General features: G+C 44.0%; 1 protein-coding gene across 1 annotated transcript in view; it reads left to right on the top strand.

Moving 5' to 3' along the window:
* The window catches only part of GCGR (glucagon receptor), an 800864-nt gene that overhangs the window by 722170 nt on the left and 52471 nt on the right, over nucleotides 1-26223 (top strand). Inside the window, exon 12 of the mRNA XM_069655284.1 lies at nucleotides 686-824. Within this exon, the coding sequence (XP_069511385.1) occupies nucleotides 686-824 (139 nt within the window). The remainder of the gene's footprint in view (nucleotides 1-685; nucleotides 825-26223) is intronic.

Below are 26223 nucleotides of genomic sequence, written 5' to 3' on the forward strand. Positions count from 1 at the left end.
GTTATGTGTCTTGGCGTTCTGATTCCCTGAATACCTATCCTCCCTCCTCTCCTGAACCCCAGGTCCACTTTTACTTCTGTCCCATTTAGGCCTCATTAGCCCTTTCCAGGAATCGCCATTGAGGTCTGTTCTGTCCCCTGAAGACCTATCCTGTCCCATTTAGGCCTCGCTTAGCCCATTCCAGGAATCACACTGAGGTCTGCTTGAACCTTCTATGGTCAGGTTCTGTCCCCTGGAGACCTATCCTACCCTCCTCTCATGAACCCCAGGTACTCATTTACTTCTGTCCCATTTAGGCCTAGCTTAGACCTTTCCAGGAATCGCCACTGAGGTCTGCTTGAACCTTCCATAGTTAGGTTCTGTCCCCTGAAGACCCATCCTGCCCTCCTCTCCTGAACCCCATGTCCACTTTTACTTCTGTCCCATTTAGGCCAAGGTTAGCCCTTTCCAGGAATCGTCTGCTTGAACCTTCTATGGTCAGGTTCTGTCCCCTGAGCTCTAGTCCCTTTCCTTGACATCTGGATCTGCCACTCTGAGGCCAGGTTCTGCCTTCTTGGATCAGGCGTTAACCCCCTTTCCCCCACGAGAGATGGTTCTCTTCCCTGGACCTGCTTCAGACCCTGTCAGCCTGTCTCTCTTGCCTGAGGTCTGCTTCTGCCCATCTAATATTGTGTGTGTTTTGCAGGTTGGCAAAGTCCACTCTCACCCTGATTCCTCTTCTGGGGATAAACGAGGTGGTGTTTGCTTTTGTCACAGATGAACACGCCACGGGTACTCTGCGATACGTCAAGCTGTTCTTTGATCTTTTCCTGAGCTCTTTCCAGGTGAGCAGATACTCTTCCGAGCTTCGTGATCTGACACTCAAACTGCTACCCTTGCTCTAATCCTCGTAATTGACAGACATGCCATTCCCTTATGCAGTCTTTTCATTTAGCGGTTTCATCCATCTCTCTATCCCTCTACCCTTATCCAGAACGTATACTCTTTCTTAGTCTGTCCTACACCAAATTGTCAGACTCTACTTGTAAATGAGAGACCCTCAGAAAATGACACTGAGCCTCAAACCAGTGCTTAATGTTTTTCTTGTATTCATTTAGTGTAATTCGAAAAGTGATTTATAAAAAAGTACTATACATTAAATTCATATTTCTCTGCCCCTTCATTAATTCCTGAATGGTCTCTAGTTTTACCCTCCCTACACATGGCAATCATCAAGGCGGTCCTGTGCTGGGAGATTATTGAGAAACAGTTGTTGTGGTCAACTTTAAGATGCCTAAAGACCGGGCCTGACCAGGGCATTCTGAACACTGGATGCCGGGGGAGGAGAGAAGAGATGGAATATGAGTCATGGAGCGCATAACGTGGGTGTCACGTGTCCATGGGTGTGGGAAGCTGAGCTCTTTCTTAAAGGCCATGGAGCCCACACAAGCGCTCAATCCTATCTTGGAGTGCGGGCCTATACATGAGGCACGCTGGCCAGGCAAACAGCTGGTGGACCCTTGTCGCCCTGGCCTACTGAGGCTTTGGGCATGTTTTGTTGTATTTGGTCAAAGCTCCCACAAAAGGCACAGCCAGCATTATTTTAAAAGTGGGGCCTGTAGTTGATGTAGTTAGGCACAACATAATGGGAGCCCACAGAGGGTTTGCTCTCCCGCCCAGCTGAATATTAATGAGCTATACAGTGTAGAAAGGGCGCCAGAACCAACCAAGAGAAATTCAGGGGTGTTCCTCTCTCCCGAGAACATTCTTTATAGAATGTGTTAAAATTATGCATTAAAGGAATGGTTCGGTCAGAAAATATTATTGGCCAAAAAGATGGCCAATAATAAAACAAATACCTAAAATATATATATATATATTTTAAGTCCCTATGCAAACTTTCGAGCAAATGCAGCTCAAACTTTAAAATTGCATGCACTAGGGGGCATCCATTTTGTGAAATGGATGCCGCCTGTGCTTGCGTTTGCGGCACTAATGAAGCAAAAGCCAGCCAGCTGTAGTAAACAAAAGCTACCACTGGGTGGCTTTTGCTTCACTGGTGCCGGACTCAGAGAACAGGGACCAGAGAATACAGGCAGGAAAGCTGCAGCTGCATCTCGGTAAGTGCTATTTTCTTTTTTAGATAAGCACTAGCTGCATTTTTAAAAAAGTTAAACCGCAGCTTTTAAAACATTGTATTTATGTTTGCGGTAACTTCAGCTTGGAGCCCACTGGGCTCCAAGCAGAAGCTACCGCAAACATAAATACAACGTTGTTGTGTTTCAAAAATGCTGCGGTTTTTCTTTCTAAGTTTCTTGCGCTCCTCCAAGCCGGAGGAGCCTGAGAAACTTAGAAAGAAAGGCAGAAACACAACGCGGGTGTTTAGAAATGCTGCAGTGTTTCTGCCTACAGCAGCTTTCACTTTGGGGCTCTCGGGCTCCCCCCTGTATGGCCACATGAGAACGTACTCATGTTTGCTTTGCCCATAATGATACCATAATATATGCACTTTCTTTATAAAAGCCTGGTGGAGATAATCGTTTTACTACAGGCTAGTTGTGACATCACAACTGATCTGTAATAAGAAAATAACATCACAACTGCTCTGCAATCAGTTATTATGCTTCAGTTGTGACGTCACTCATACTACCAGCTGCTTGAGCCAGCAGGCAGAATGCCAGCTGTCACTGCATCACTTGATTAAAACCATGACAGCTTTTCAAATTCCTTGCTTGCAGAATAGTTTTCTGTGTCGCTTTACAGACATTATATTACAAGGAACTATTTACCTAAGAATGTCTAACTTGTGCACTGCTGGAGTTTAACACATGTGAGCAAGAATCTGCATGTTATTACATATTTTAAAACACAAAATGAGACCTTTTTTGATACTGCTTGAACTATTTTTCTGCAACACTTTAGGAGCTGCATTTTTGTTTTTTTAAATCCAAGCCGTTTCTATATTGTTTATATGATCAGCAAATGGAATATCTCTTAAATTATATTATGCAATTGACGAGGTATTAAAGGGAATGACAATATGCAGCCATATATTATAAGGAATATAATACTCTTTACTGTCCATAAAAAGGATATTGCAAGTCACCTTGGAGTTCCGTGACCTTATAAAGGAACTCGGCCTTCGGCCTTGTTCCTCTACTTGGTCACAAAACTCCTCAGTATAAGAAACCATGTCCATGGTGGCTCTGCCAATTCATGACAGCATCCGAAAACCATATTCCTGCTCCCCACCAGGTAAACACACTCATCATGATGGCTTGACCCTTAACATCAGTAACAATTCCATGCCACCGTAAGAAAAATCCCCTTGCTGGCTGAACAAACGCCTCCCACGTAGGAACACTTATCATGTTGTCTTGCACTTAATGCCAGGCAAACCGTCATTCCACAGCAAGAAACAAATTCCTGGATGCATGCACAAACGCCCCAACCCTCATATAAGACCAGTCATTGTGTTGGCTATGCCCTGAAAGCCAATAGAAAATGCCATGTCATTGTAAGGAGACATTTCCTGGCTGGCTGCACCAATGACGCCCTCACTGCCCTGTAAGAATACTCAGCATGTTGGGTTTGGCATTAACATGAGTAAAAATGCCATGCCACAGTAAGAACACATTTCCATGCTGGCTGACAAATTCCCCCCATATAAGAACACTCATTCAATTTAGCCATTAACACCAGTAAGAAATGCTATGCCACAGTAAGATAATATAGTCTTGATGGCTACACAAATTCTTGGCTTTGCCATTGACACCAACAAAGGATACCATGTCACAGAAACAGAAAATGTCCTTGCTGGCAGCACAAATGCCTCCACTCCTCCCATGTAAGAACACTCATCATGTTGGCTTTGCTCTTAATGCAGTAATAAAATGCCATGCCACAGTAAGAAAACATTTCCTGGATGAATACAAACATCCACATATAGGACCAGCTATGATAATTGCTTTGCCATTAATACCTTGCCACAATAAGAAAACATTTCCTTGATGGATGCAACAATGCCCCATTCCGCATATAAGACCAGCCATCAATTTGGCTTTGCCATTAAAGCCATTAAAAAATGCCTTGCCATGTTTAAGAAAACATGAATTGCTGGCAGTACAAATACCTCCCCCACCACATATGAACACTCCCCATGTTAGCAATGCCTTCAATGCCTGCAAAAAATGCCATTCCAATGAGGAAAACATTGGGCCTCATTCCGAGTACGGCGCTAACCAATGGCGCTATTAACGCCTTGGTTGACGCCGTACCCGGACCGGCAGCGCCTTGGTGGTTGGCGGAATTACCGCCCCATTCCAAGGTTGGCGGGGCGGTAATTCCCCAATCCCCATTTACCCTTCCCCATTCCCATTCTTGCCCCATAGGGCATAATGGGAGTGGGGAAGGCGTCAATTACGCCACCGTAAATTACGGTGGCGTAATTAACATCAAGGTCCCTTAGCGCCATGGTATTTAACGCCTGCTAAAAGCAGGTGTTAAAAGCACCATGGCGCTAAGGGAACTCGGAGTATGGCGGTAAGGGATTACCGCCACCGCTCTCGTTAGCGGTGGCCGCTATCCCTTACCGCCATACTCGGAATGAGGCCCATTACCTTGATGGCTGCACACATGTTGCTTCCCTCATATAAGATCAGTCCTCATGTTCACTTTGCCATGATTGCCAGTAACAAATGTGATGCCACAGTAAGGACACATATCCTTGCTGTCTGCATAAAGGACTCTATTCCTCCCATGTAAGAACACTCATCATATTGGCTTTGCCATTAATTGCAGTAAAAGATTTCATGCTGAAGTAAAAAAATGAAATTCCTAAATGAATGCACAAATGCCCCTACCCTCATATAACACAAGACATCATTGGTTGCGTTGCCATATCACATTAAGATTTTTTTTTTTTGCTGGAAGAGGAAATGCATTCTCCACCATGAAGGAAGACACACCATGTTGGCTGTGCCCTTAAAGCCAGTAAAAATGCCATGCTACAGTAAGACATCATTTTCTTTCTAGCTGCACAAATGTCACCCACCTCTCCGGTGTATGTAAGAACACTCATCATGATGGCTTTGCTATTGAGAGGAGTCAAAAATGCAATACCACATTAAGAAAACATTTCCCTTGCTGGCTGCACAAATGCTTCCACATCAGTGTGAGAACATTCATCTTTTTGGCTTTGTTCTTAATGACAGTAAAACATGTCATGGCACAGTAAGAAGTCCTTCCGATGCTGGCAGCACAAGTTCCCTCCCCACCACCTCCATGTACGGAAACTCATTGCGTGGGCTTTGCCTTCAACACGTGTAAACTCACGCCACAGTAAGATATTGCTTCCTTGGTGTCCACCCAAATGTCCTCTACCCATGTAAGAACAATCATCATGTTGCCTTTGCCATTAACACCATTAATGCATTCCATGCTAAAGTAGGAAAATATGACCTTACTCGCTGCACAGTTGTCTGTCACCCCTGTGTGAGAACACTCAGCTTGCAGGCTTTGCCTTTAATGTGAGTAAAAACTCCCATAATAAGAAAATGTCCAGGCTTCCTGTCCATGCGTAGTAACGTCCCAGAACTCATATCCGTGCTTCCATATAATAACACTCATCTAGTTGGCTTTCTCCAAAAATGGCAGTTAAGCATGCCGTGCCTTTGTAAGAAAACATCCATGCTCCAATGCCCACGCCCTACATCCTCGCATGCACGGACCCATACAGCTTCCCTCTCAATCATTCACACGCAAACCCAGAACATACTCACTGCAATCCCACTCACATACACACCCAAACCAATGCTCACCATCCAGACTACACTCCTATTTATATGCATACTTGCAAAGACACACCACTGCAAGCATATATAAATACACATCCTCACTCGCATGCATACACACATACAAAATGCTTTTTTCCATACCTGTTTCTCTCCAGACTAGGTATGACACTGCCTCCTCCTTAGCCTCTCTCCAGGTGGCAGCCTCCGGTTTATGCACTCAACGCAAACAGGAACAAGGAAGCAGGGAGAGCATCTTGGTTCCTCACATGTGTGGTACACCTGGAGCACTTTCATCTCTGGAATACCCCTGCATCTTAGCTGCTAAATGAGTGTGCAATTACGCAGTTTGGGTGGGCCTTGCCCATTCAGGCCCTACCTTGTCTACACTCCTGACTGCCATCAGAATGATCCCTCATGTGATGGGTAACCAGATGGCTTCTAGGTATGTTGATGAGACCGAAACCATCCGGTGAGTCCCTAGGAGGCTAGTGCTTCTCTGTCCTCCACTTAGTAACTGAGTATATCCAAGCACCGCTAGTTTATGGGATGTGCAGGAAGAGGATGTCACTGTTCCAGCAATGCTCGTGTTTGCCTTGCCCACGCCATTCTTGCGGGGTCCCAACCTTTAGGGAAGGTTGGGATCCACTCTGTGGAAGTGCGCTTTCTGACAATCGGAGGGTTCTTGTGTTGTTGCTGGCATGTCTTACCACAGGTATTGCGCATTGCTTGTGGCTTCTGTAATTATCGCAGACGCAGAGTGTATTTTGTGGAAATCCTTCCTCTTTTCAGCACATAGCATACGCTTTTCACCCTCTCTTTAAGGTAAATACTGGCAGGCTGTCCTTCAGTTGCCCTGATTGTCGGTTTTTGACACCTTCATGGACCCATCCAAGGGGGCCCGTGGGCCACATCAGTGTCGGGGAGGGGAGCAGGAGAGATGTGACTGCGTTAAGTCCTTAAGTACGCCAATGACTGCCAGTCACTGGCAGTGGAGACCGGTGAAATGTATACTAGAGAAAAAGCATAAGCGAGAGAGACAAAACAACCGAGTGCGAGTCTGGGGAATGTGGGGGAGGAGAGGTTGTCACCCCAAGCGATTTATAAATTATCATGTTGCAATTATCCTTTTTACAGCGCACTTGAGGATTAGGGACAAAGCCATAACATTTACAACTTGTTCTATAGAGTTAAATATGAAAACATCCAATAGAGGCCAGGCTAACAACACTGCACAGGACATTTTAAAGATGACTTTGCCCCCAATATTTGCTAGTATTCTGTCAATGTTACATGCTGGCTGTGTCTAATATATGCCAGTTTTCTGTCAATATAAGACATTTAAATGCTGGCTGTGCCCCATAATGCTAGTATTACCACAGTAAGAAGTCATAGCCACGCTGGCTGCACCATTATATACAAGTTTTCCTACATAATTATAAACTCATGTTGGCTTTACCCGTAATGAGACTGTAAGAAATCATGCCCATGCTGGATGTTCCAATATATGCCAGTATCCCATGTACACACACATTCATGTTCTCATTGCCACTTATGCCATTGTAAGAAACCATGTCCACGCGGGCTGAGCCACTATCTGGCTAGCATGTACACATGATAATCCTTAGGTTCGCTTTCACGAAAATATTATTGTATGAAAACATGTTCATGCTGGCTACGCTAATGTGTGTCAGTATTCCCACATAAGAACAAGCTCCATTTTGCCCATAATCCATTGCACCCCGTTTATCAAGCAATCAAAGGCTAAAGTAAGCCCCTTCCTCTTGAGACACACGCGGACAGTTTGGCAGCATCCAGCAATTCGCCAATGCATCTATTAGTAGTTTGGAAATTCTTATTCTGTCCCCACCAGTGGTATGCTTCTTTAAATAGCATCCTTAATTCAAGCTGTCATGTCTTGCAATGTATTCGGTATATTCGTTGATTGATTTTTGAGGTGAGCCGTGAACCACATCTGTTATTGATCTTAGATGTGGGTAACACGGCCGTTTTTGTGCATAAGTGGTTATTCCTTTCCTTGTTAATAGCAGAGTTGCTTGGCCATTTGGGATGGTGACACTGAATACCATTCCTCTGCAGTGATCGAAGTGAGTGGGAACGGTCGGGAGCGGTGTTCCACTATTTTTATTTTTTCCGTTTATCATTCCTCTACATATTCACCCTTATATATTGAGGATTTGTCCATTCATGTCCATGTGCAAGTGTAAAGTTGTAATAGGTGCCATATTTACTAGTCAGACTATGGCGATGCCCCGGCCGCAACACTTCTCACCTGTTGCACTATGCTTCCACCTACCCTCTCCCCTGCCAAGACCACAGTTCCACTACTTTGTCCGGTACACTTCTACCACTGGTCCCCCGAGATCCCATTCGTCAACAGCTTCACCTCTCCGTTCTTGGGTGTAGGGTAAGCCTTTCACTTTGAGCAGAGCCGATTGAGCACGTGGTGATTTCCCCCCATGGTCCAGTGTTAATTAAGAAGCTTTGCGCGCATCCTCGGGTTCAGGATTCACCCACAACCTGGCAGGTGGCGAGCTGTAAGTTGGGTTTTTGAATGCTTTACATGGTCACTTTGTGGTGTGGAATTTGCACAAACCTTTATCACATTGATAATAAGAGATGTTTTTTGAGAACATGTTTCGTTTGTTCCACAAGGTCATCTCTACATTTGGTCCTGAGGAAGGCGGAGTCATTTATCCCAACCTGCAAAATATGACCGACTAAAAAACCAGTGGACATAGATTGTGTTCTACCCAGGCTTATATACAGAGTGCTTTCTCATAGGTAGACCCTGTTTGTTATGGTCCAGGTTGATTAAGTTCACTTTGCCTCTGTTATTGATAATGGGGAGGGGAGGGGGGGGCCCTGAGGGCCACACATCAAGTCACCCTCATACATCAGTTAACATATTGAACTGGAATTTTCCGCAGTATTTCCAGTTGTCAACATTTCTTACGTATCAGCATGTTTTTGTATTTGTTAGTAATATGTTCCTGCACTTGATTCAGGTGTGTTTTAAATTTGAGACATCACGAGGCATGCTTCCATTGCATCAATGTGATGAATTTAATATACAAAATGTGTTGGTTTCAGACACTTACTGCTCCAGTGTGTGTTGTCCCGTGCATGATCTGTTCGCTCCTCAGGTTGCTAGAATATTACCGTTAATTGGTATATCACATTGATCAATAGCGGTCCCATCTACAGACAGGAGTACATTGCTCCTGGTGGGAACACTTCCCTTGCTCCCACCTGTGCGAAACATAATTCATTCTAAGCAGACAATGCTAGAATATTACCGTTAATTGGTATATCACATTGAGCAATAGCGGTCCCATCTACAGACAGGAGTACATTGCTCCTGGTGGGAACACTTCCCTTGCTCCCACCTGTGCGAAACATAATTCATTCTAAGCAGACAATGCTAGAATATTACCGTTAATTGGTATATCAGATTGAGCAATAGCGGTCCCATCTACAGACAGGAGTACATTGCTCCTGGTGGGAACACTTCCCTTGCTCCCACCTGTGCGAAACATAATTCATTCTAAGCAGACAATGCTAGAATATTACCATTAATTGGTATATCACATTGAGCAATAGCGGTCCCATCTACAGACAGGAGTACATTGCTCCTGGTGGGAACACTTCCCTTGCTCCCACCTGTGCGAAACATAATTCATTCTAAGCAGACAATGCTAGAATATTACCATTAATTGGTATATCACATTGAGCAATAGCGGTCCCATCTACAGACAGGAGTACATTGCTCCTGGTGGGAACACTTCCCTTGCTCCCACCTGTGCGAAACATAATTCATTCTAAGCAGACAATGCTAGAATATTACCGTTAATTGGTATATCACATTCAGCAATAGCGGTCCCATCTACAGACAGGAGTACATTGCTCCTGGTGGGAACACTTCCCTTGCTCCCACCTGTGCGAAACATAATTCACTCTAAGCAGACAATGCTAGAATATTACCGTTAATTGGTATATCACATTGAGCAATAGCGGTCCCATCTACAGACAGGAGTACATTGCTCCTGGTGGGAACACTTCCCTTGCTCCCACCTGTGCGAAACATAATTCACTCTAAGCAGACAATGCTAGAATATTACCGTTAATTGGTATATCACATTGAGCAATAGCGGTCCCATCTACAGACAGGAGTACATTGCTCCTGGTGGGAACACTTCCCTTGCTCCCACCTGTGCGAAACATAATTCACTCTAAGCAGACAATGCTAGAATATTACCGTTAATTGGTATATCACATTGAGCAATAGCGGTCCCATCTACAGACAGGAGTACATTGCTCCTGGTGGGAACACTTCCCTTGCTCCCACCTGTGCGAAACATAATTCATTCTAAGCAGACAATGCTAGAATATTACCGTTAATTGGTATATCACATTGAGCAATAGCGGTCCCATCTACAGACAGGAGTACATTGCTCCTGGTGGGAACACTTCCCTTGCTCCCACCTGTGCGAAACATAATTCATTCTAAGCAGACAATGCTAGAATATTACCATTAATTGGTATATCACATTGAGCAATAGCGGTCCCATCTACAGACAGGAGTACATTGCTCCTGGTGGGAACACTTCCCTTGCTCCCACCTGTGCGAAATTCTAAGCAGACAATGCTAGAATATTACCATTAATTGGTGTATCATATTGTGCAATTTCATGTCATTTCATTTTATTTTAAGTTATTATGAGCAACTGTGTAAAGCTGCATTATGGAAATTAAACATTAGCTAAATGACGCAAGAAGAATGTCAACAATAGAAATTAGTCTTCAAAGCTTTTCGAAAGGGAAGTAGATGATTTACACATTGAATCTTCAAGGGAAGGTCGTTCTTCGTGGAGCTGGCACTGAAAACCAATAATCACCCTTTGGCAGTGGAAGACGTGTACCGAAAAAAGTAGTGTAACTGTGGTCTCGGCAGGGGTGAGGGTAGGTGGAAGCGTAGTGCTGACATGGCAGTCCAATAGTCGAATGCTCCTAATCAACTTTACACTTGCACAGGGATATGAATGGACAAATCCTCTGTATACAGTGGTGAATATGGTCATAAAAAGTAGAGGAATGGTAAAAAGTAGTGGAACACGGCTCCCGACCGCTCCCGCTCGCTTCGATCACTGCCCTTTGGTTTACCTTGGGATTTAGGTACAGTCGAGAGTAGGAACTGTCCAGAGAGGAGAGACTGGACCGGATGATAGAGAACAGTATGGCATTTCAGATATTTTGGGGGCAATGGCATGTTGGCACTTAAACGCCATGTGGGGGATCATGGGGGAGATTCTGCAATCTGTCTACTAGGCAAAGCAGTGATCGTCTAAAAGGAGCGATATGTAAAATGTTTACGGCGGTCTCCCCCGATTGCCCGAGGGGCTGCGGCCAGAGGGGCTCACGAGGCCACATGTGGTGGCACTGCCCGAAAGTGCAGGCATACTGGGCAGAGGTGAGGGGCTGGATGGCTGAGGTCACAGAGGAACTGCTTCCCCAGGATCCCCTGGTGGTGCTGTTGGGCCTCCCGCCAGAGTCCTCGGACCTCTACAGGTACCCCAGAATGTGGGAAACGATGCTACGGGCGGGGAGAGTGGCATTGGCACAGAAATGGAAGAGCCCGGAGACCCCGTCCAAGGCTGACTGGCTGAAGAAATTGAAAAACTTGTTTCTAATGGACAAACTAACTGCCATGGTGAACAATGATTCCGGGTCATTCCTTGAAAATTGGCAGGGGGTAAGGGAGGCCTGGGGATGGGATGTGCACTGAGGCCTGAGGGGAGGGGCCGAGCGGGGCTCGAGGAGACTAGGCCGAAAGACTGTACGATAAAGTACCAGGGACCCCAAGGACGGAATGTGTGCCCACGGCCCGGGGACATTCGGTCGGCCGTCAGCCACCAGATTATGCCGACGCTCACACTCACTACCAAAGTAATGGACGCAAAAGAAAAGTCCAAATTTCCCAATGTTATGGTTCGAGTTGGTAAAACGAGGGGTGGGGGGAGGGGGGTTTGAAGGGGGGGGCTGTTGGGGGGGTGGGGGTGGGAGTTTGCTGGGCAAGTGCACTGTGATTAACTGCTGATTACAAATATTGCCTGCTTGTTATACTCTTTAAAATACCAATAAAACCAAAGTTTTAAAAGGAGCGATATGTTCGTGTTTGGCTAATCCAAAGGCACTGACAGCAAACATTGGAGCTGATAAGAAGGAAGATATTAGAAGTTTAGAATTCATCATTGCTCCAATAAGCCACGGGTGTACAAAGGTGGCAGAGTTAAAAGAAAGAACTTTTGACTACTTCCTCAATCGGTACAGCTACATCTGGATACACCTGCCAAAGGACTACACGATTCCTCCCACTAGTGGCATGAACTGTTGGCAAACCAAAGATACATGTTTGGAGGGGGGCATCTCAAAGTGTTTTTAATCGTCGGCGGTTTGTGGGCCACGGAGGAAGTGCAATGGTAGCGCGCAAAAGGGGGTGCGGGAGAGGCCACAGAGCAGGGACAGAAGTTGCGGAGGGACGGTGGGGGAAGACGAAAAGAGACCGCTTTGCATGGTGATTGGACCTACATCCTTTTAATCAGATGTTATGGCCCCATGAGGGTCACCTCTGTCTGCGTATGGAGGCCACATTGGTGAAGCCCTCAATTGGGCCTCTCGGCCTCGGATGAACCTGATTATCGTCCGCATAAGAAATGTAACGTCGATTTTGCTTGGCAACGATGAACAACAGAGAGTGCATGTGAATACGGAACTATAGGACAAATAAGGGCAAGTCCTGAGGGACTTTGCAACCAACAGGAACAAGGGTCAAAAGGAAGGGGCCCAATCCAACACTTTGCCGCCTTCAATTGCTCATAAATGATTGAGACCAAACAATGGCTCTATCGAATAAGCATGTCAATAAAAATCATTTAGTAAAGATAGCCATGGCAGAGGGACAGGGTTTGCTGAAGAATCTGATGCCTGATAGAAGAAGCCACGTAACTAGCTTCTGTAGATACTAAACAACAGATCAACCATGCACAGCTGCACCTGTAACAGATGCTGACAGAAGAAGCCATGTAATCTATAACTAGCTTCTGTAGATACTAAACAACAGATCAACCATACACAGCTGCACCTGTAACAGATGCTGACAGAAGAAGCCAAGTAATCTATAACTCTCTTCTGTAGACACTAAACAACAGATCAACCATGCACAGCTGCGCCTGTAACAGATGCTGACAGAAGAAGTCAAGTAATCTATAACTAGCTTCTGTAGATACTAAACAACAGATCAGCCATGCACAGCTGCACCTGTAACAGATGCTGACAGAAGAAGCCAAGTAATCTATAACTCTCTTCTGTAGATACTAAACAACAGATCAGCCATGCACAGCTGCACCTGTAACAGATGCTGACAGAAAAAGCGGAATAATCTATAACTTGCTTCTGTAGATACTGCACAACATATCAACCATACACAGCTGCACCTGTAACAGATGCTGACAGAAGAAGCTGAGTAATCTATAACTCGCTTCTGTAGATACCGCACAACATATCAACCCTACAGAGCTGCACCTGTAACAGATGCTGACAGAGGAAACCAAGTAATCTATAACTCGCTTCTGTAGATACCGCACAACAGATTAACCATGCACATCTGCACATGTAACAGATGCTGACAGAGGAAACCAAGTAATCTATAACTCGCTTCTGTAGATACCGCACAACAGATCAACCATGCACATCTACACATGTAACAGATGCTGACAGAGGAAACCAAGTAATCTATAACTCGCTTCTGTAGATACCGCACAACAGATCAACCATGCACAGCTGCACATGTAACAGATGCTGACAGAGGAAACCAAGTAATCTATAACTCGCTTCTGTAGATACCGCACAACATATCAACCATGCACAGCTGCACCTGTAACAGATGCTGACAGAAGAATCCACGTAATCTATAACTAGCTTCTGTAGATACCGCACAACAGATCAACCATGCACAGCTGCACCTGTAACAGATGCTGACAGAAGAAGCCACGTAATCTATAACTAGCTTCTGTAGATACCGCACAACAGATGAACCATGCACAGCTGCACCTGTAACAGATGCTGACAGAAGAAGCCGAATAATCTATAACTAGCTTCTGTAGATACTGCACAACATATCAACCATACACAGCTGCACATGTAACAGATGCTGACAAAAGAAGCCGAGTAATCTATAACTAGTTTCTGTAGATACTGCACAACATATCAACCATACACAGCTGCACCTGTAACAGATGCTGACAGAAGAAACCGAGTAATCTATAACTTGCTTCTATCGATACTGCACAACATATCAACCATACACAGCTGCACCTGTAACAGATGCTGACAGAAGAAGCCAAGTAATCTATAACTCGCTTCTGTAGATACCGCACAACATATCAACCATACACAGCTGCACCTGTAACAGATGCTGACAGAAGAAGCCAAGTAATCCATAACTCGCTTCTGTAGATACCGCACAACATATCAACCATACACAGCTGCACCTGTAACAGATGCTGACAGAAGAAGCCGAGTAATCTATAACTCGCTTCTGTAGATACCGCACAACATATCAACCATACACAGCTGCACCTGTAACAGATGCTGACAGAAGAAGCTATGTAATCTATAACTAGCTTCTATAGATACTGCACAACAGATCAACCATGCACAGCTGCACCTGTAACAGATGTAACTAGCTTCTATAGATACTGCACAACAGATCAGCCATGCACAGCTGCACCTGTAACAGATGCTGACAGAAGAAGCCGAGTAATCTATAACTTGCTTCTGTAGATACTGCACAACATATCAACCATACACAGCTGCACCTGTAACAGATGCTGACAGAAGAAGCCGAGTAATCTATAACTCGCTTCTGTAGATACCGCACAACATATCAACCCTACAGAGCTGCACCTGTAACAGATGCTGACAGAGGAAACCAAGTAATCTATAACTCGCTTCTGTAGATACCGCACAACAGATCAACCATGCACATCTGCACATGTAACAGATGCTGACAGAGGAAACCAAGTAATCTATAACTCGGTTCTGTAGATACCGCACAACAGATCAACCATGCACATCTACACATGTAACAGATGCTGACAGAGGAAACCAAGTAATCTATAACTCGCTTCTGTAGATACCGCACAACAGATCAACCATGCACAGCTGCACATGTGACAGATGCTGACAGAGGAAACTAAGTAATCTATAACTCGCTTCTGTAGATACCGCACAACAGATCAACCATGCACAGCTGCACCTGTAACAGATGCTGACAGAAGAATCCACGTAATCTATATCTAGCTTCTGTAGATACCGCACAACAGATCAACCATGCACAGCTGCACCTGTAACAGATGCTGACAGAAGAAGCCAAGTATTCTATAACTAGCTTCTGTAGATACCGCACAACAGATCAACCATGCAAAGCTGCACCTGTAACAGATGCTGACAGAAGAAGCCAAGTATTCTATAACTAGCTTCTGTAGATACCGCACAACAGATCAACCATGCACAGCTGCATCTGTAACAGATGCTGACAGAAGAAGCCAAGTATTCTATAACTAGCTTCTGTAGATACCGCATAACAGATAAACCATGCACAGCTGCACCTGTAACAGATGCTGACAGAAGAAGTAAAGTAATCTATAACTAGCTTCTGTAGATACCGCAGAACAGATCAACCATACACATCTGCATCTATAACAGATGCTGACAGAAGAAGCCATGTAATCTATAACTATCTTCTATAGATACTGCAAAACAGATCAACCATACACATCTGCATCTATAACAGATGCTGACAGAAGAAGCCATGTAATCTATAGCTATCTTCTACAGATACTGCACAACAGATCAACCACACACAGTTGCACCTGTAACAGATGCTGACAGAAGAAGCCACGTAATCTGTAACTCGCTTCTGTAGATAATGCACAACAGATCAACCATGCACAGCTGCACCTGTAACAGATGCTGACAGAAGCAGCCAAGTAATCTGTAACTCGCTTCTGTAGATACCGCACAACATATCAACCATATACAGCTGCACTTGTAACAGATGCTGACAGAAGAAGCCAAGTAATCTGTAACTCGCTTCTGTAGATACCGTACAACATATCAACCATGCACAGCTGCACCTGTAACAGATGCTGACAGAAGAAGCCAAGTAATCTATAACTCGCTTCTCTAGATACCGCACAACAGATCAACCATGCACAGCTGCACCTGTAACAGATGCTGAAAGAAGCAACCAAGTAATCTGTAACTCGCTTCTGTGAATACGCACAACATATCAACCATACATAGCTGCACCTGTAACAGATGCTGACAGAAGAAGCCAAGTTATCTGTAACTTGCTTCTGTAGATGCCGCACAACATATCAACAATACACAGCTGCACCTGTAACAGATGCTGACAGAAGAAGCCAAGTAATCTGTAACTCGCTTCTGTAGATACCGCACAACATATCAACCATACAGAGCTGCACCTGTAACAGATGCTGACAGAAGAAGCCAAGTAATCTATAACTCGCTTCTGTAAATACCTCACAACAGATCAACCATGCACAGTTGCACCTGTAACAGATGCTGACAGAAAAAGCCATTTAATCTGTAACTCGCTTCTGTGAATACGCACAACAGATCAACCATAAACAGCTACACCTGTAACAGATGCTGACAGAAGAAGCCAAGTAATCTGTAACTCGCTTCTGTAGATGTCGCACAACATATCGACCATACACAGCTGCACCTGTAACAGATGCTGACAGAAGAAGCCAAATAATCTGTAACTCGCTTCTGTAGATACCGCACAACATATCAACCATACACAGCTGCACCTGTAACAGATGCTGACAGAAGAAGCCAAGTAATCTATAACTCGCTTCTGTAGATACCGCACAACAGATCAACCATGCACAGCTGCACCTGTAACAGATGCTGACAGAAGAAGCCAAGTAATCTATAACTCGCTTCTGTAGATAATGCACAACAGATCAACCATGCACAGCTGCACCTGTAACAGATGCTGACAGAAGCAGCCAAGTAATCTGTAACTCGCTTCTGTGAATACGCACAACAGATCAACCATACACAGTTGCACCTGTAACAGATGCTGACAGAAGCAGACAAGTAATCTATAACTATCTTCTATAGATACTGCACAACAGATCAACCACACACAGCTGCATCTGTAATAGATGCTGACAGAGGAAACCAAGTAATCTATAACTCGGTTCTGTAGATACCGCACAACAGATCAACCATGCACATCTACACATGTGACAGATGCTGACAGAGGAAACCAAGTAATCTATAACTCGCTTCTGTAGATACCGCACAACAGATCAACCATGCACAGCTGCACATGTGACAGATGCTGACAGAGGAAACCAAGTAATCTATAACTCGATTCTGTAGATACCGCACAACAGATCAACCATGCACAGCTGCACCTGTAACAGATGCTGACAGAAGAAGCCAAGTATTCTATAACTAGCTTCTGTAGATACCGCACAACAGATCAACCATGCAAAGCTGCACCTGTAACAGATGCTGACAGAAGAAGCCAAGTATTCTATAACTAGCTTCTGTAGATACCGCACAGCAGATCAACCATGCACAGCTGCATCTGTAAAAGATGCTGACAGAAGAAGCCAAGTATTCTATAACTAGCTTCTGTAGATACCGCATAACAGATCAACCATGCACAGCTGCACCAGTATCAGATGCTGACAGAAGCAGCCAAGTAATCTGTAACTCGCTTCTGTGCATACACACAACAGATCAACCATACACAGCTGCACCTGTAACAGATGCTCACAGAAGCAGACAAGTAATCTATAACTAGCTTCTATAGATACTGCATAACTGATAAACCATACACATCTGCATCTATAACAGATGCTGACAGAAGAAGCCATGTAATCTATAACTATCTTCTATAGATACTGCACAACAGATCAACCACACACAGTTGCACCTGTAACAGATGCTGACAGAAGAAGCCACGTAATCTGTAACTCGCTTCTGTAGATAATGCACAACAGATCAACCACGCAAAGCTGCATCTGTAACAGATGCTGACAGAAGAAGCCAAGTAGTCTGTAACTCGCTTCTGTAGATAATGCACAACAGATCAACCATGCACAGCTGCACCTGTATCAGATGCTGACAGAAGCAGCCAAGTAAACCGTAACTCGCTTCTGTAGATACCGCACAACATATCAACCATATACAGCTGCACCTGTAACAGATGCTGACAGAAGAAGCCAAGTAATCTGTAACTCGCTTCTGTAGATACCGTACAACATATCAACCATGCACAGCTGCACCTGTAACAGATGCTGACAGAAGAAGCCAAGTAATCTATAACTCTCTTCTGTAGATACTAAACAACAGATCAGCCATGCACAGCTGCACCTGTAAAAGATGTTGACAGAAGAAGCCAAGTAATCTATAACTAGCTTCTGTAGATACTAAACAACAGTTCAACTATGCACAGCTGCACCTGTAACAGATGCTGACAGAAGAAGCCATGTAATCTATAACTAGCTTCTGTAGATACTAAACAACAGATCAACCATACACAGCTGCACCTGTAACAGATGCTGACAGAAGAAGCCAAGTAATCTATAACTCTCTTCTGTAGATACTAAACAACAGATCAACCATGCACAGCTGCGCCTGTAACAGATGCTGACAGAAGAAGCCAAGTAATCTATAACTAGCTTCTGTACATACTAAACAACAGATCAACCATGCACAGCTGCACCTGTAACAGATGTAACTAGCTTCTATAGATACTGCACAACAGATCAACCATGCACAGCTGCATCTGTAACAGATGCTGACAGAAGAAGCCATGTAATCTATAACTAGCTTCTATAGATACTAAACAACAGATCAACTATGCACAGCTGCACCTGTAACAGATGCTGACAGAAGAAGCCATGTAATCTATAACTAGCTTCTGTAGATACTAAACAACAGATCAACCATACACAGCTGCACCTGTAACAGATGCTGACAGAAGAAGCCAAGTAATCTATAACTCTCTTCTGTAGATACTAAACAACAGATCAACCATGCACAGCTGCGCCTGTAACAGATGCTGACAGAAGAAGCCAAGTAATCTATAACTAGCTTCTGTACATACTAAACAACAGATCAACCATGCACAGCTGCACCTGTAACAGATGTAACTAGCTTCTATAGATACTGCACAACATATCAACCATACACAGCTGCACCTGTAACAGATGCTGACAGAAGAAGCCGAGTAATCTATAACTCACTTCTGTAGATACCGCACAACATATCAACCATACACAGCTGCACCTGTAACAGATGCTGACAAAAGAAGCCGAGTAATCTATAACTTGCTTCTGTAGATACTGCACAACATATCAACCATACACAGCTGCACCTGTAACAGATGCTGACAGAAGAAGCTGAGTAATCTATAACTCGCTTCTGTAGATACCGCACAACATATCAACCCTACAGAGCTGCACCTGTAACAGATGCTGACAGAGGAAACCAAGTAATCTATAACTCGCTTCTGTAGATACCGCACAACAGATCAACCATGCACATCTGCACATGTAACAGATGCTGACAGAGGAAACCAAGTAATCTATAACTCGCTTCTGTAGATACCGCACAACAGATCAACCATGCACATCTGCACATGTAACAGATGCTGACAGAGGAAACCAAGTAATCTATAACTCGCTTCTGTAGATACCGCACAACAGATCAACCATGCACAGCTGCACATGTAACAGATGCTGACAGAGGAAACCAAGTAATCTATAACTCGCTTCTGTAGATACCGCACAACAGATCAACCATGCACAGCTGCACCTGTAACAGATGCTGACAGAAGAATCCACGTAATCTATAACTAGCTTCTGTAGATACCGCACAACAGATCAACCATGCACAGCTGCACCTGTAACAGATGCTGACAGAAGAAGCCATGTAATCTATAACTAGCTTCTGTAGATACTGCACAACAGATGAACCATGCACAGCTGCACCTGTAACAGATGCTGACAGAAGAAGCCGAATAATCTATAACTAGCTTCTGTAGATACTGCACAACATATCAACCATACACAGCTGCACATGTAACAGATGCTGACAAAAGAAGCCGAGTAATCTATAACTAGCTTCTGTCGATACTGCACAACATATCAACCATACACAGCTGCACCTGTAACAGATGCTGACAGAAGAAACCGAGTAATCTATAACTTGCTTCTATCGATACCGCACAACATATCAACCATACACAGCTGCACCTGTAACAGATGCTGACAGAAGAAGCCAAGTAATCCATAACTCGCTTCTGTAGATACCGCACAACATATCAACCATACACAGCTGCACCTGTAACAGATGCTGACAGAAGAAGCCGAGTAATCTATAACTCGCTTCTGTAGATACCGCACAACATATCAACCATACACAGCTGCACCTGTAACAGATGCTGACAGAAGAAGCTGAGTAATCTATAACTCGCTTCTGTAGATACGCACAACATATTAACCATACACAGCTGCACCTGTAACAGATGCTGACAGAAGAAGCCAAGTAATCTATAACTAGCTTCTGTAGATACTAAACAACAGATCAACCATGCACAGCTGCACCTGTAACAGATGTAACTAGCTTCTATAGATACTGCACAACAGATCAGCCATGCACAGCTGCACCTGTAACAGATGCTGACAGAAGAAGCCGAGTAATCTATAACTTGCTTCTGTAGATACTGCACAACATATCAACCATACACAGCTGCACCTGTAACAGATGCTGACAGAAGAAGCCGAGTAATCTATAACTCGCTTCTGTAGATACCACACAACATATCAACCCTACAGAGCTGCACCTGTAACAGATGCTGACAGAGGAAACCAAGTAATCTATAACTCGCTTCTGTAGATACCGCACAACAGATCAACCATGCACATCTGCACATGTAACAGATGCTGACAGAGGAAACCAAGTAATCTATAACTCGCTTCTGTAGATACCGCACAACAGATCAACCATGCACAGCTGCACATGTGACAGATGCTGACAGAGGAAACCAAGTAATCTATAACTCGCTTCTGTAGATACCGCACAACAGATCAACCATGCACAGCTGCACCTGTAACAGATGCTGACAGAAGAATCCACGTAATCTATATCTAGCTTCTGTAGATACCGCACAACAGATCAACCATGCACAGCTGCACCTGTAACAGATGCTGACAGAAGAAGCCAAGTATTCTATAACTAGCTTCTGTAGATACCGCACAACAGATCAACCATGCAAAGCTGCACCTGTAACAGATGCTGACAGAAGAAGCCAAGTATTCTATAACTAGCTTCTGTAGATACCGCACAACAGATCAACCATGCACAGCTGCATCTGTAACAGATGCTGACAGAAGAAGCCAAGTATTCTATAACTAGCTTCTGTAGATACCGCATAACAGATAAACCATGCACAGCTGCACCTGTAACAGATGCTGACAGAAGAAGTAAAGTAATCTATAACTAGCTTCTGTAGATACCGCAGAACAGATCAACCATGCACAGCTGCACCTGTAACAGATGCTGACAGAAGAAGCCAAGTAATCTATAACTCGCTTCTGTAGATAATGCACAACAGATCAACCTTGCACAGCTGCACCTGTAACAGATGCTGACAGAAGCAGCCAAGTAATCTGTAACTCGCTTCTGTGCATACACACAACAGATCAACCATACACAGCTGCACCTGTAACAGATGCTCACAGAAGCAGACAAGTAATCTATAACTAGCTTCTATAGATACTGCACAACAGATCAACCATACACATCTGCATCTATAACAGATGCTGACAGAAGAAGCCATGTAATCTATAACTATCTTCTATAGATACTGCACAACAGATCAACCACACACAGTTGCACCTGTAACAGATGCTGACAGAAGAAGCCACGTAATCTGTAACTCGCTTCTGTAGATACCGTACAACATATCAACCATGCACAGCTGCACCTGTAACAGATGCTGACAGAAGCAGCCAAGTAATCTGTAACTCGCTTCTGTAGATACCGCACAACATATCAACCATATACAGCTGCACTTGTAACAGATGCTGACAGAAGAAGCCAAGTAATCTGTAACTCGCTTCTGTAGATACCGTACAACATATCAACCATGCACAGCTGCACCTGTAACAGATGCTGACAGAAGAAGCCAAGTAATCTATAACTCGCTTCTCTAGATACCGCACAACAGATCAACCATGCACAGCTGCACCTGTAACAGATGCTGACAGAAGCAACCAAGTAATCTGTAACTCGCTTCTGTGAATACGCACAACATATCAACCATACATAGCTGCACCTGTAACAGATGCTGACAGAAGAAGCCAAGTTATCTGTAACTTGCTTCTGTAGATGCCGCACAACATATCAACAATACACAGCTGCACCTGTAACAGATGCTGACAGAAGAAGCCAAGTAATCTGTAACTCGCTTCTGTAGATACCGCACTACATATCAACCATACAGAGCTGCACCTGTAACAGATGCTGACAGAAGAAGCCAAGTAATCTATAACTCGCTTCTGTAAATACCTCACAACAGATCAACCATGCACAGTTGCACCTGTAACAGATGCTGACAGAAAAAGCCATTTAATCTGTAACTCGCTTCTGTGAATACGCACAACAGATCAACCATAAACAGCTACACCTGTAACAGATGCTGACAGAAGAAGCCAAGTAATCTGTAACTCGCTTCTGTAGATGTCGCACAACATATCGACCATACACAGCTGCACCTGTAACAGATGCTGACAGAAGAAGCCAAATAATCTGTAACTCGCTTCTGTAGATACCGCACAACATATCAACCATACACAGCTGCACCTGTAACAGATGCTGACAGAAGAAGCCAAGTAATCTATAACTCGCTTCTGTAGATTCTGCACAACAGATCAACCATGCACAGCTGCACCTGTAACAGATGCTGACAGAAGAAGCCAAGTAATCTATATTTCGCTTCTGTAGATAATGCACAACAGATCAACCATGCACAGCTGCACCTGTAACAGATGCTGACAGAAGCAGCAAGTAATCTGTAACTCGCTTCTGTGAATACGCACAACAGATCAACCATACACAGTTGCACCTGTAACAGATGCTGACAGAAGCAGACAAGTAATCTATAAGTATCTTCTATAGATACTGCACAACAGATCAACCACACACAGCTGCATCTGTAACAGATGCTGACAGAGGAAACCAAGTAATCTATAACTCGGTTCTGTAGATACCGCACAACAGATCAACCATGCACATCTACACATGTGACAGATGCTGACAGAGGAAACCAAGTTATCTATAACTCGCTTCTGTAGATACCGCACAACAGATCAACCATGCACAGCTGCACATGTGACAGATGCTGACAGAGGAAACCAAGTAATCTATAACTCGCTTCTGTAGATATCGCACAACAGATCAACCATGCACAGCTGCACCTGTAACAGATGCTGACAGAAGAAGCCAAGTATTCTATAACTAGCTTCTGTAGATACCGCACAACAGATCAACCATGCAAAGCTGCACCTGTAACAGATGCTGACAGAAGAAGCCAAGTATTCTATAACTAGCTTCTGTAGATACCGCACAACAGATCAACCATGCACAGCTGCATCTGTAAAAGATGCTGACAGAAGAAGCCAAGTATTCTATAACTAGCTTCTGTAGATACCGCATAACAGATAAACCATGCACAGCTGCACCTGTAACAGATGCTGACAGAAGAAGTAATCTATAACTAGCTTCTGTAGATACCGCAGAACAGATCAACCATGCACAGCGGCACCTGTATCAGATGCTGACAGAAGCAGCCAAGTAATCTGTAACTCGCTTCTGTGCATACGCACAACAGATCAACCATACACAGCTGCACCTGTAACAGATGCTCACAGAAGCAGACAAGTAATCTATAACTAGCTTCTATAGATACTGCATAACAGATCAACCATACACATCTGCATCTATAACAGATGCTGACAGAAGAAGCCATGTAATCTGTAACTCGCTTCTGTAGATAATGCACAACAGATCAACCACGCAAAGCTGCTTCTGTAACAGATGCTGACAGAAGAAGCCAAGTAGTCTGTAACTCGCTTCTGTAGATAATGCACAACAGATCAACCATGCACAGCTGCACCTGTATCAGATGCTGACAGAAGCAGCCAAGTAATCTGTAACTCGCTTCTGTAGATACCGCACAACATATCAACCATATACAGCTGCACCTGTAACAGATGCTGACAGAAGAAGCCAAGTAATCTGTAACTTGCTTCTGTAGATACCGTACAACATATCAACCATGCACAGCTGCACCTGTAACAGATGCTGACAGAAGAAGCCAAGTAATCTATAACTCGCTTCTCTAGATACCGCACAACAGATCAACCATGCACAGCTGCACCTGTAACAGATGCTGACAGAAAAAGCCATTTAATCTGTAACTCGCTTCTGTGAATACGCACAACAGATCAACCATAAACAGCTACACCTGTAACAGATGCTGACAGAAGAAGCCAAGTAATCTGTAACTCGCTTCTGTAGATGTCGCACAACATATCGACCATACACAGCTGCACCTGTAACAGATGCTGACAGAAGAAGCCAAATAATCTGTAACTCGCTTCTGTAGATACCGCACAACATATCAACCATACACAGCTGCACCTGTAACAGATGCTGACAGAAGAAGCCAAGTAATCTATAACTCGCTTCTGTAGATACCGCACAACAGATCAACCATGCACAGCTGCACCTGTAACAGATGCTGACAGAAGAAGCCAAGTAATCTATAACTCGCTTCTGTAGATAATGCACAACAGATCAACCATGCACAGCTGCACCTGTAACAGATGCTGACAGAAGCAGCCAAGTAATCTATAACTCGCTTCTGTAGATATCGCACAACAGATCAACCATGCACAGCTGCACCTGTAACAGATGCTGACAGAAGCAGACAAGTAATCTATAACTATCTTCTATAGATACTGCACAACAGATCAAGCACACACAGCTGCATCTGTAACATATGCTGTCAGAAGAAGCCATGTAATCTATAACTCGCTTCTGCAGATAATGCACAACAGATCAACCATACACAGTTGCACCTGTAACAGATGCTGACAGAAGCAGCCAAGTAATCTATAACTATATTCTATAGATACTGCACAACAGATCAACCACACACAGCCGCACCTGTAACAGATGCTGACTGAAGCAGCCAAGTAATCTATAACTATCTTCTATAGATACTGTACAACAGATCAACCACACACAGTTGCACCTTTAACAGATGCTGACAGAAGAAGCCACGTAATCTGTAACTCGCTTCTGTAGATACCGTACAACATATCAACCATGCACAGCTGCACCTGTAACAGATGCTGACAGAAGCAGACAAGTAATCTATAACTATCTTCTATAGATACTGCACAACAGATCAAGCACACACAGCTGCATCTGTAACATATGCTGTCAGAAGAAGCCATGTAATCTATAACTCGCTTCTGCAGATAATGCACAACAGATCAACCATACACAGTTGCACCTGTAACAGATGCTGACAGAAGCAGACAAGTAATATATAAGTATCTTCTATAGATACTGCACAACAGATCAACCATACACATCTGCATCTATAACAGATGCTGACAGAAGAAGCCATGTAATCTATAACTATCTTCTATAGATACTGCACCACAGATCAACCACACACAGTTGCACCTGTAACAGATGCTGACAGAAGAAGCCACGTAATCTGTAACTCGCTTCTGTAGATACCGTACAACATATCAACCATGCACAGCTGCACCTGTAACAGATGCTGACAGAAGCAGCCAAGTAATCTGTAACTCGCTTCTGTAGATACCGCACAACATATCAACCATATACAGCTGCACTTGTAACAGATGCTGACAGAAGAAGCCAAGTAATCTGTAACTCGCTTCTGTAGATACCGTACAACATATCAACCATGCACAGCTGCACCTGTAACAGATGCTGACAGAAGAAGCCAAGTAATCTATAACTCGCTTCTCTAGATACCGCACAACAGATCAACCATGCACAGCTGCACCTGTAACAGATGCTGACAGAAGCAACCAAGTAATCTGTAACTCGCTTCTGTGAATACGCACAACATATCAACCATACATAGCTGCACCTGTAACAGATGCTGACAGAAGAAGCCAAGTTATCTGTAACTTGCTTCTGTAGATGCCGCACAACATATCAACAATACACAGCTGCACCTGTAACAGATGCTGACAGAAGAAGCCAAGTA

This window comes from Ambystoma mexicanum, chromosome 3q, assembly GCF_040938575.1.
Source record: "Ambystoma mexicanum isolate Mex_15411 chromosome 3q, UKY_AmexF1_1, whole genome shotgun sequence".
Classification (NCBI taxonomy): domain Eukaryota; kingdom Metazoa; phylum Chordata; class Amphibia; order Caudata; family Ambystomatidae; genus Ambystoma; species Ambystoma mexicanum.